This window comes from Rattus rattus, chromosome 9 (assembly GCF_011064425.1).
Source record: "Rattus rattus isolate New Zealand chromosome 9, Rrattus_CSIRO_v1, whole genome shotgun sequence".
NCBI lineage: Eukaryota > Metazoa > Chordata > Mammalia > Rodentia > Muridae > Rattus > Rattus rattus.
This window is the reverse complement of record NC_046162.1, coordinates 68,286,669-68,297,986: the sequence shown is the minus strand read 5'-3', so window position 1 is coordinate 68,297,986 and position 11,318 is coordinate 68,286,669. Positions and strand designations below refer to the sequence as shown.

Here is an 11,318-nt window from a genome sequence, read left to right as displayed (position 1 = left end):
GCTAAGATCCCTCTTCCGTTCCACAGGCTGTCCCTTCACTCCATTAACTGTCGTCTTTGCTGAGCAAAGACTTTTGGAGGTCATGAGGTCCCATGTGTGATTGCTGGCCATCTCTTTATTTTCTGCATTGGAATATTCAGTTGCCTTTGGTAAAGACTTCGCCTTCTCTACTGAGTTCTCTTTGTACTTTTCTTAAAATCAATTGTCCAAAAACGTCTGGATCTATTTTTGGACTCTGAAAAACCACGCCAATACCACACTGCTTTGAGTACTGTAGTGTTACAGTCCTTGACGTAAGGAGGACGCCTGTAACTTTTGTGTGCTTTTCCTCCCTCTCCTTTGCTCTCCCCCTCCCACATCTCTTCCTCCCTTCTCCTTCTCTGACTTCTCTTCCTTTTCTGCTCTTTTGAGCCTCATTATCACTTGACAGATGAGGCTGGCCTGTCTTTCTCTTTCTCATGTTTCTACATCTTGTTGCTGCTCTCTGGAAGCCTGTTGTATCATCCTGCTCTTCCTCCTCCTCTTCCTCCTCCTCTTCCTCCTCCTCCTCCTCCTCCTCCTCCTCCTCCTCTTTTTCTTCTTCTCTTTTTTAATTTCCTTGTTGGCCAAGGTATCCGTCTGCAGCCCAGGCTGGCCTTAACCTTGTAATGCAGACCAGGTTGTATTTGAACGCATGGTGATCCTCTCGTCTCGGGCTCCTTAATGCTGGGAATATAGAGGCAAACCTCTGCATCTGCCTTCTCTGTTTTCTTCTCTGTTCTGTATTGTGGGGGCTGGTGAGACAGTTCCATCAGCTCTCAAGCCCAGCCACCAGATTTCAATCCCTGCCCCATGTGACGGAAAGATAGAATCAACTCCTGCAAGTTGTCCTCTGACCTCCATGCATGTTCGTCATAGCCAGGAATGACAGCACATGCCTTTAATCCCGGCACTTGGGTGGAGCGGCAGGTGAATCTCTGTAAATTTAAGGCCAGCTAGGTCTGCATGGTGAGCGAGCTCCAGGACAACCAGGGCTGTCTCAAAAACAAAAAGCCAACAGATATGTGTTGTGCAACTGAACAAAGTATTCCAGGCATGCCGTGCTATAGCAGAGGTCAGATATCCTCCTTGCCGGGGAGAAGACTGTCCGTTATATGGACTGACTGATAATGAACTTTGAGTAGCTATGCTCACGTATTGGAATAGCATTGACTAAGTCATTTGTGGTAGTTCTGTACAGTGGTTTTCAAGCCTATGCCGAGGGCTTAATACTCTTCCCGGTTAGGCTGACCCTGTTGGATTTGGTTCATCTCTGCAACCTGTTGAGCCTTCCTTGGTTGCAGACTTTGATGTTTTTCCCAGGGTTACGTATGCTCTCGAAGAGTTTGATTACTATACCATCTGTTTCCTCACTGGAGCCACTGATAAAAATATTGACTGGAACTCAAAGGATAAAACTTGATAGCTTGCTGTTGAAAACCTTGATTTGGTATAGCATTAACACACACTAGTTCCCTTTGGGTACCAATATTTAATTACATATAGACCCATCACATGTTGATTGGTGCACTGAGCAAGGCCGCTGTGCAAGCCTAGCTAATGGAGATTCTGTTAGAATTGTGGGCCTTTGTCTTCTCCCAAGCCTGCCTGAAAATGTCATACTTCGGCCAGGAGACTTACAACCAGAACCAATCTGAGAGAGGCTTGGATGAAGAAAGTCTGGTTTTAATGCTGGTCCCATATACTGAGGAGACAACCACGGAATATCCTACGGAATCCAATGTTTCTTCAACCATAGACCACAAACCCCCAGCCCGTTCTCAGGTGAGGTATGAGGGAATCAAACATCCTACAAGAACCATATCAGGCACCTGTCCTCCGCCCGCCCTGCCTCTGATTAATGAAGTGTCCTGGAACCCTCTTCGGGACTGGTGTTGTTATCATGACTTAAGTACGGATGGCAAGGAAGTTGAGGTTTATTTTAGACTTTGGAGACACTCATATTCGAAATAAGAATGTTATATTCCCAACACATCTCCTGAGGCCAAAAAGCTGTGTCCCAAGAAACCCAAGATCATGTTCAGAGGAATTGGGCCTCCACGCAGCTGCCAAAGTGAGAAGCAGGAGACTGGTGTACTGGAAATTCTGACTTCAGCTCAGGGCTCCACATTCGAAGCCTGGGGAAGAATTGCTATGGGAGCTGCTCAGTCAGTGTCTGTGAATCGTTGTCCTCTCCCCTCTTCTGTAGAGGCCTTTCTGCCAGAAACCATTGGAGTCAGATGGCGTGTTGTCCATGGCAGTCAACGCCCTGCAGATAGGAAAGGCTGGGTTTGCCTGCAATTTCATGCTGGTCCGACCTGGGTTCCAGACACTTCCCAAAGGATGAATTTTCTCTTCCTGTTACCAGCCTGTGTTATCCCAGAACCAGGAGTGGAAGATAATTCGCTGTGTCCTGAATGCGTTCACAGCAACAAGAAGATCATGAGAAACTTTAAAATTAGAAGCCGTTCAAAGGGGCTGGAGAGATGGGTCAGTGGTCAAGAGCACTGACTGCTCTTCCAGAGGTCCTGAGTTCAAATCCCAGCACCCACATGGTGGCTCACAACCATCTCTAGTGGGATCTGATGCCCTCTTCTGGTGTGTCTGAAGACAGCTGCAGTATGCTCATATACATAAAATAAATAAATATTAAAAAAAAAGCCGTTCAAAGAAAAATGCCCCCCCCACCAAATATACCGGCTTAGACAATATCAAGACTTTATTTCCATCTGAAGGGAATGGAAGAAGCAAAGAAAAACATTCTTTGTTTCCTCTAATGGCTAAAAAATCTGGACGTCAGTCTTCAGAAGCCCCTCCCCCTGTCTCTTCCAGCAGAGTGGAGACTCTGCAGACAAATCAGCCTCCATCACTCTAAACACCCTGCCGAATCTTAACGTCTGTGGTACCTCCTCATGGTCTTGTGCTGCATTTGCTAAATGCTTAGCTATCTGAGAAATGGTATAGTTTTAGTGGAAAGAAAAGGATTGTGTAGATGGACAGACAACACCTCATCCGGAGCCTTGGACCCAACTTGGTTTTGTGACCTTGGTTCTGAGCTGGGAGCCATCTTTCTTCCTGTGGCTGTTTTTTGCAGCTTTCTGTTTGTTTTGTTTTTGTTTTTTTGCTGCTTGTCGTGGCAGACCAACAATTTTATATGTTATAATTTTATTACATCAAAATGTTGCAACTTTCTTCTAACTCTCCTGCATGTCCTGTCTTCCCTTTCTCCCTCTCATCTTTCTTTCTTCTTTCAACTCTGTAAAGTCTCGGAGTCACCTTAGTAACTGTCAGTGATTCCTCAAGGCCTCCTGCCAGGATCAGACTCAGTCCTTCCAAGGGACTTTCCTGGTCTTTTAAATTACACTTTTATCTGTTGACTTTCTGTGCGTGTGTGTGGGTGCAGGCTCGTGAGTGTCATGGTGGGTGTGGAAGTCAGAGGAGGACCTGTGGGGCCAGAGGTCCTCAGGTCCTTAGCCAGCAGGGGTCATCATCAGCTGAGCCATCTCACCAGCCCTTAGTGATCTGTTTTTACAGCGGCCCCCAAACTGTAAGTTTCCCTGCGACTCATGCTTTTAGTCCTAGCCATTCGGGAGGCTGAGAATGGAGGGTTAAGAGTTCGATGCTCTCTGCGTGACACTGCGGTGCCCACACTGTGTGTATGGTTCCATGTGCTTACAGTCCCAAGTTCTTGAGAAACTGAACCAAACCAAGCAGATCTCTTTTTCCTGAGGAAGAGCTGTCTTATACCACAGAAGCCATCACCCCTTACCATCCTCTGTGAAGCCTACGGACTTTAGTATGATGTTGGTCGCTTTCTGTTGCTAAAGTCCCAAAATACTGGCTGAGGAAGAGAGGAGGTTCTTTGTGGCCCCTGGTTTCATGGATGGACTCGTATACAAGGTACTCTTCATGTCCGCCTTGCACCACACAATCTGATTTGAGACTCAGTTAAACTGCTGAGTGTTACCACTCAGTTTTGCCCCCTGCCTTACCATGGGGTAGTTCTCCTCCAGCAGGAGACTGAATTTGTTCATCCATCCTCCTGCGAATGGACAGTTGAACTGATCCTCTGATTTGGGGCTGTTTTGAGTAAAAATGAGGGTAACTGATTTATTTTGCGTGTGAGTTTGTGATCGTATTGCTATATCATGTATGGAAATCAGAGGACAGCAGCTTGCAGTAGTCCATTTCCCCTTTATACATGTGGGCACCAGACACTGAGCTAAGCTTGTCAGGTAGCAAGGGCCCTCCACCCACTGAGCCATCTGGCTGGCACCAGAAATATCATTTATATTTTAACCTACAGCCTTGTACTTGAAGATCCCTTGCCATTTTCTGGAGACTGTCTTATTCAGTCTGTAAACAGTGTCTCAGTTTAAACTGTGACCCATGCAGCTCTTATAAAGCACACCATGTAATTGGGGCTGGCTTACAGGGTCAGAGGCTCAGTCCATTTTCGTCATGGCAGGAAGCATGGCAGCCTACAGGCAGACATGGTGCTGGAGGAGCCAAGAGTTCTACATCTTGATCCACTGTCAGCCAGGAGAGAGCTGTATTTTGCCGACAACCAGGAGGAGGGTCTTGCTTCTGCCCTGGGCAGTACTTGAGCATAAGACCTCAACACCCACCCACCTCCACAGTGCCAACCTTCTTCCAATAAAGCCTCACCTATTCCAATAGGGTCACACCTCGTTACAGTGCCACTTCCCCTGGGCCAAGCATATTTAAACAGAAACAGTCTATCTTTTAAAAAATAATTTCAAAATTAAAATCTAATTACATCATTTTCCCCTTTTCCATTCCTCCCTCCAACCCTTCCCAGGCACCCTTCCTCTCATCCCTCTCAAATTGACTCCCTCTTTTATTGGTTTGTTGGCTTTGTTTTGTTTTGTTTGAGACAGAATTTCACTATGTAGCCCTGGCTGGACTAGAACTTACTATGTGGACCAGACTGTCCTCAAACTCCCAGAGACCCTCCTGCATCAACATTCCTAGTGCTGGGATGAAAGGCGTGCTCCACCATACCTGGCAAGCCCCCCTTTAAATAATTATTTATGGGGTTGGGGATTTGGCTCAGTGGTAGAGCGCTTGCCTAGGAAGCGCAAAGTCCTGGGTTCAATCCCCAGCCCCAAAAAAAAAAAAAAAAAAAAAAAAAAAAAATAATTATTTATTCATTTATTTAGTATATATGAGTACACTGTCGCTGTCTTCAGAGGACAGCAGGTCCCATTACAGATGGTTGTGAGTCACCATGTGGTTGCTGGGAATTGAACTCAGGACCTCTGGAAGAGCAGTCAGTGCTCTTAACCACTGAGCCATCTCTCCAGCCCCACCCTCCTTTTAATTGTTATATATATGTCCATAAATATACACTTAGGAATATATATTCCCAAACACATACAACCTGCTCAGTTCATGTGATGTTACTTGTGTGTAAGTAAGCTTAGGGCTGACCATTTGTTATCTGTCCACCAGTTCGGGGATTCTTCCTGGGGAAGACTGTTCCTCTCCCTCTCAGAGATCCTTAGTTTCCATGATCAAGTCTGGTCTAGGCAGTTATGTTGGTGAGGCGTCATGGGTGCAGCTTTCCTGACATTCCCAAGAGATAAAATCTCACAGTGTACTTCCTGTTTCCTTGGCTCTTACAACCCTCCACCCCCTGTTCTGCTCTGATCCCTGAGCCTGGGTGTGGGAGATGGACCGTATCTGTGTCAGGCCACTAGTTCCCTGCCATTTTGATCTGTTGTGGTTTTCTGGAATGGTCTCCATCTTTTGCAAGGAGACATTTCATTTCAGTCTTTACACCTTCTGTTTCCTTTTACTCCACCTTAGTTTTGAATTCTTATTCTTTCTTGTTATCATTTATTGTCTGTGTGTGTGTGTGTGTGTGTGTGTGTGTGTGTATGTGTATGTGTGTGCATGCATGTGCGTGTTCACTCATGGCCACCATTGCACACATGGAGGTCAGAGGACAACTTATAGAAGCTGGTTCTCGGGCTGGAAGAGACAGCTCGGCGGTTAAGAGCACTGACTGCTCTTCCAGAGGTCCTGAGTTCAATTCCCAGCAACCACACGGTGACCCACAACCATCTGTAATGGGATCCGATACCTTCTCTGGTGTGTCTGAGGACAGCTACAGTGTACTCATATAGATAAAAAAATTAATAAAAAATATTAAAAAAGAAGAAGAAGTAGGTTCTCTCCTTCTGTCATGTGGGTTCCAGGGTTCGGACTTAGGCTTGACAGCGTGAGTCCTTACTCTTAACCTATGTGGACTTGATTGTCCTTTCTTGTTGCTAATGAGAGTAGCAGCTACTATTTATCAAGTACCAAATACTGTGCCAGGCCCCTCACATGTACCACTTTTACATAATTCTCATGACGCTGCTATAAATATCTACTGCCACACCCCCCTAAGGACAAGTAGTAGAGGCTGAGGAGGACAAACAAGTGACCAAGATCACCCAGCATTCGGGAGCTTTGAACCCACGTGTACTCATCTAATTTGACACTTGCACTTTTTCACACTGAGCTCTAGGCAGAGCTGGCCCTTTAAGGATTCCGCTCCTGATTTCAGGTCAGATGCTAAAGACAGTTGTCTTCCAGAATCCCATGTATGGAATGATGGGAACACAGAGACTCTTAGAAAAATGTCATGTTCCTGGCTGCCCTCTGCACTGCCGTGGTTCCAGCTGGCCACAGTTATTTCCCGCTGGTTGTGTTGGCAGAAGGCATAGGAACGATCCCCTTCTGGATACTGGAGACTCTCCCTGCCTGGTTAATACCTTCTTCAGCCTGCAGGGGTGGAGCGGATGGGGACCTCAACCATAGCTGTGACCAGGGTTCAGGCTGCCTGGTCAGGGTGGCCTTGGGCAGGAGTGGTGTGTCCTCTAAGGATGCAATTTCAGTTGAATGTCACCGCTTTGCAAGGCCACTTCCAGCGTCACTATCTCTGACCCGAGTAGATGGCTCAGCTCAGATTGGAGGACCAGGCTGAAAGGAAGGGGTAGGGAGAGACTTGGCAGCATGGCAGGTGACATCAGCTTGGGTCCTGCCTTGAGGAATGGGGTAGGATTTGGGAGTGAAGACGGTGGCTTCAGACCTGAGCTTCCCGGCTGGCCCTCTGGACATAGATTTTCAATCGTTTCTCGACAGCTCTTTTATGGGTCAGCTCTCCTGGGCCTCTGATTCCTCATAATAAGGTTGGCTGCAGGCCAGAGAGAACTGCCCTCCTCAGCAGGTTAGCGCTTTCTCCGAGAGGAAGCTTCCGGTTCCAAACCAGACTACTCGGTGTCACTTCTTACTGAGAACATGCCCTGATCTGAGATTGAGCAAGGTGTGGTGGCTGCCAGGATGGGAGAGTGTGGTTCAGAGCTCAGGTGGGGCCGGCTGCGGAGGATCAGAGCCAGGCCATAGCACACCCTAAGCGTGTGTTCTGTCCCATGTGCATTCCGGCCCCTGGGCTGACTGCATTTCCCAGATACCTGCTTGACCTTCGCCACACCAGTCGTCAGGGCGGCTTGCTGGGACTTCTGCCCAAGTTGTCTCTGTCTAGCACTGCTGTCACCTACACAAGAGGCTCAGAAGACCTATGTGCACATGGAGAGTGTGTGTCTGCTTCTGTCAGCTCTCTTTCGATCCCCCAACCCCCAATGTCCCCGATTACTTGTATTAGAATCCAGATGACATTACTACTGACTTTAACCCCAATTTTAAGATGATGCTGATACTCTAATAAATGTTCTACCTGTGTGCTGGGTGTCCCTGATTCAGAGTACACAGGGAACAGAAAACAGAATGCCTCTGAAAAGGGAGGTTGAAAGACAAGGGCTGGCTCTCCCACCCAAGGCTGACTCCCGAGGCCTGTGCTGCTGGAGGGCCAAGCCAGCAGGGTGCTGCTGGGCTGTGGCTCAGTTGAGATGTAACACAACAGTCCTGTGACCTTACTAACGGGATTTCTTTCCACTTTCCCCCCCAGATGCTGTGACTGTGACACGCTCACCGGGGTTTGTCCATGTTGGGGAGGAAGCTTCCTTCCAGGTGTGACCGCACTCATCTGGGCATGTCTGAAGTACCCTGGGCCCATGGACCTGAAGGAGAAGCATCTGGTGGGCCCCGCTCTGTTGCTGTGTGGCTGTTGTGGGGGTGTCTCTACTGGGTTCTCCTCACCTGGGTTTCCTGGGAGACCTTCAGCTCAGGGTTTTCAGTGAGTGTGAGGCAGGGAGCTCTGAAGTTTGTCGGGAATACAGCGAGGACCCCTCCTTGGAGGTTGGTATTGCCCGGCTGGGATGAAAAGGGTTTAAAGGTGGCCCAGTTAACACAGCCGCACGACGGCAGGCTTTCTGATTGGGTTTGATCCCAAGCCAGTCTTGCCCAGAGCTGTGTAATTTGGTTTGTTTGTGCTATGCTAGGGCTGTGCCCCAACCTGCCTGGCCATGTTGAAGACGGTTGGGCACCCTGTCTGTGGTTAGGGACAAGCACCTCATCAGATTCCAAACACAGCTGTGTGTTCATCAACGGGACTGCGCTGGGCCTAGTGGTACAGGTCTGTAATTCCACTTACTCTGGAGGCCGAGGCTGAGGCAGGAGAATTTCAAATTCAGGGACTGTCTGGACTACAAAGTGAGCTCAAGGCTGCCTTTGACAACTTTGTGGGTCACCTCTCCACCCCTTAAATCAGCCAGGCTTGAAGAGGCCAGACAGTTGAGGTCTGGGCCTAGCCTCAGGTGCGGTCTTCCGATGGAAGTAGGTTTAGAGTATTTCTCTCCTATGGCTAGGACTGCCCCCACCCCCAACCCGTTAGGAAGTCCTTGTGTCTCTTGCCTGGTTTCTGCACATCCTACTAATACCTGCTCACCGGGTCATCCCCCAGGGAGTTTATGAGCACACGAGTGAGTCCTGGACTAGAAAGCCACACACCAGCACCAGCCATATTCATGGAGCGTTGGCCTTAGAGGCCGGGAAGATGGCTCCCAGCTTGTGGGGGATTGCAGTCTAGTTGAGGGTAGGAAGGATAGTCAGTTTAGTAGTAGAGCCCACTGGGGTTTCAACCTGCACAAGGACATTTTTTAAAAACTTCTTTTATTTATTTATTTGTCTGTCTGTCTGTCTGTTTGTTTGTTTACTTACTATGAATGTGTATGTAATGGTGTGTGGAGGGGCACACATGCCCAGCATGCAGGGAGAGGTCCGAGGACAACTTTATGGAGTTGGTTATCTCCTTTCTTCTTTGCTTGGGTTCTGGGAATCAAACTTGGGTCACCAGACTTGAGTGGCGAGTGCTCTACCCACTGAGCAATCTTGCCAGTCCAGCAAGAATCTCTTCAATGATACAGTGGGCTTGAAAGATAGACCTGTAGCCCAGGGCTCTCAGAAAGCTTCTTAAAGAAAAAGGGTCAGGAGGAGTTTGTGTGGTGACACTTGTTGCTCAGGTGGTCTGTAGTCAACGTCTCTGCTGCTGGATGATTTTTGGCTCCCCATCCCCTTTCAGACCCCCCCAGTCTCCAGCCAGTCTGGAAGTTCCTGGTGGGGGAGCCGCTGCAGCTGACAGATTGGGCCCCTGCTCTGAGATAACAGGGCCACGTTCCTGTCGTGGAAGCAGGTGGCGTGGAAAGTGGGTGGTGAGCAGGTGTACTGTGTTGGTGCCCTCTAAGGTGTGCCTGGGAGCTGGGAGCGATTTGCCTGAGTGGTTTCCACCCTGGCCATGACTTCCAGGTCGGTCGGAGCCTAGGGACTGGAGTCTTTCTCAGCGGCTACAGCTGATAGTCCTCACAGAGACTGGCACAGAAGCCGACCCCACCCATCCCTCTTTCCTGCTCCCAACAAAGACTTCCTGCCCTTAACCTCTGGACTGCCTGGCCCCTCCTTTCTGTCCCCATTCAACTGTTTGGCAGGGGCCCCACAGGGAGGTACACAGGCCAGCTAGGGGGAGGGGACAGGCTGGCCTGTGCTGGGAGGCTCTCTTTTCCCTTCCAGCAGCTGGAGAGGGTGTAGTCTAGGAGACAGAGGGCCCTGGAGAAACACGCTCAGCCTTCAGCCTGCTCTCTAGCAGAGGGACCCATTAGGTTGTCCTCATTCCTGGGCTGTTATATTGCCGTACTAGAGATGGCCTGCCCATTGGCAGAGGAAGGTCCAGCCCCCTCCCAGTGCCTTACCTCTCTCTTTACCCAGTGCCTGTGCACGTTCTTTCTTTCATGTCAAACTAGGGGCCCAGAGCCATGGTTTTAGAGCCCTAGTCACTAGGCCCTGCTTTTGCCTGCGTCTGGGCTTGGTGGCTCACACCCTTAACCTCAGCACTCAGAGTTTGAGGCCAACCTGGTCTCCATAAGTTTTTTCAAGACAGCCAGAGTTATGTAGAGAGACCCTGTCTCAAACAAACAAACAAAAACAAACAAACAAATCAAACCAAAAAGAGATTCAGGCGCCCCCAGGTCCCTGGTGTGCCTAAATGCAGGGTTGCCTTAGTGGATCAGCAGCCTGTGGGATCCCTGTGACCCCTGGAAGGAAGGTGTTGAAATCCTGAGAAACCCTTTGAGCTGGCCTTACCGTCTCCCAGGCTACTGGCTCTTACTGGCTCTTCCGCGGCCAGACTCCTGAGCCTCCTAGAAGTCCCGGCTGGAATCCCTGCTGGTTCCCCTCCCCCACCCCTGCAGGATGTGCTGCTATTAATAAGGTGCCGGTCCTCTCCCTCCTTCCTGCAGCTCTCCTCACTGTGGAAAGCTTCTGTTGGCTGGGTTGGCAAGGAACTCTGGTGGGTGATGCGCTCAGCCACAGTGGGGCTCCCAACCTCGCCCAGTGACCTGGGGCCCGGTGGTCAGGTAGTCTGGGAAGAGAGCCAGTGTTTGTGTCCCTCAGGGTACCTGGATACCAGCATTTGCCCCCGGAGGGTCCCAGGCCCCTGACAGCTTCTTTCATCTGCCCAATGCCCCTCCATCCATCTGGCTGTCCTCTAGCTGCATCTTGCCTCCATGCTCTCCCTGCATTGGCCCCCTCCAAAGGGACATCTCTCAGGCATCTGGTAAATTGTGAGCCAACTTTTGCCTCTCGACCTCTTTTCTTCAGCCTCCTCCTTCCTCTCTCTTCCCTCCCTCCCTCCCTCCCTCTCAGGGCTGCTGTTGCTGCCTGCTGCTTCCTCCTCCTCCCTCCCTGAATCTGCAGCGTGACTGGAAAGAGGCTGAATTAATCAGCAGATTGAAGCTCCGCTCTGCTGCGCCCAGTTCTCTGCAGCAGCAGCTCGCACACCTTCCGGCCCCAGCCCCTCGCACTGCACTCACACACCTTCCGGCCCCAGCCCCTCGCAC

General features: G+C 49.7%; 2 protein-coding genes across 2 annotated transcripts in view; both read left to right on the top strand.

Moving 5' to 3' along the window:
• Positions 1-1,632: 1,632 nt before the first annotated feature.
• On the top strand, positions 1,633-8,005 carry LOC116910347 (developmental pluripotency-associated protein 2-like). The gene is given in 2 exon segments (XM_032914203.1): positions 1,633-2,508; positions 7,997-8,005. Coding segments are annotated over 2 exon segments (885 nt in total).
• The window catches only part of Tmem94 (transmembrane protein 94), a 24,310-nt gene continuing 20,989 nt past the window's right edge, over positions 7,998-11,318 (top strand). Inside the window, exon 1 of the mRNA XM_032911827.1 lies at positions 7,998-8,126. Coding sequence (XP_032767718.1) covers positions 8,103-8,126 — 24 coding nt within the window. The 5' untranslated portion in view covers positions 7,998-8,102. The remainder of the gene's footprint in view (positions 8,127-11,318) is intronic.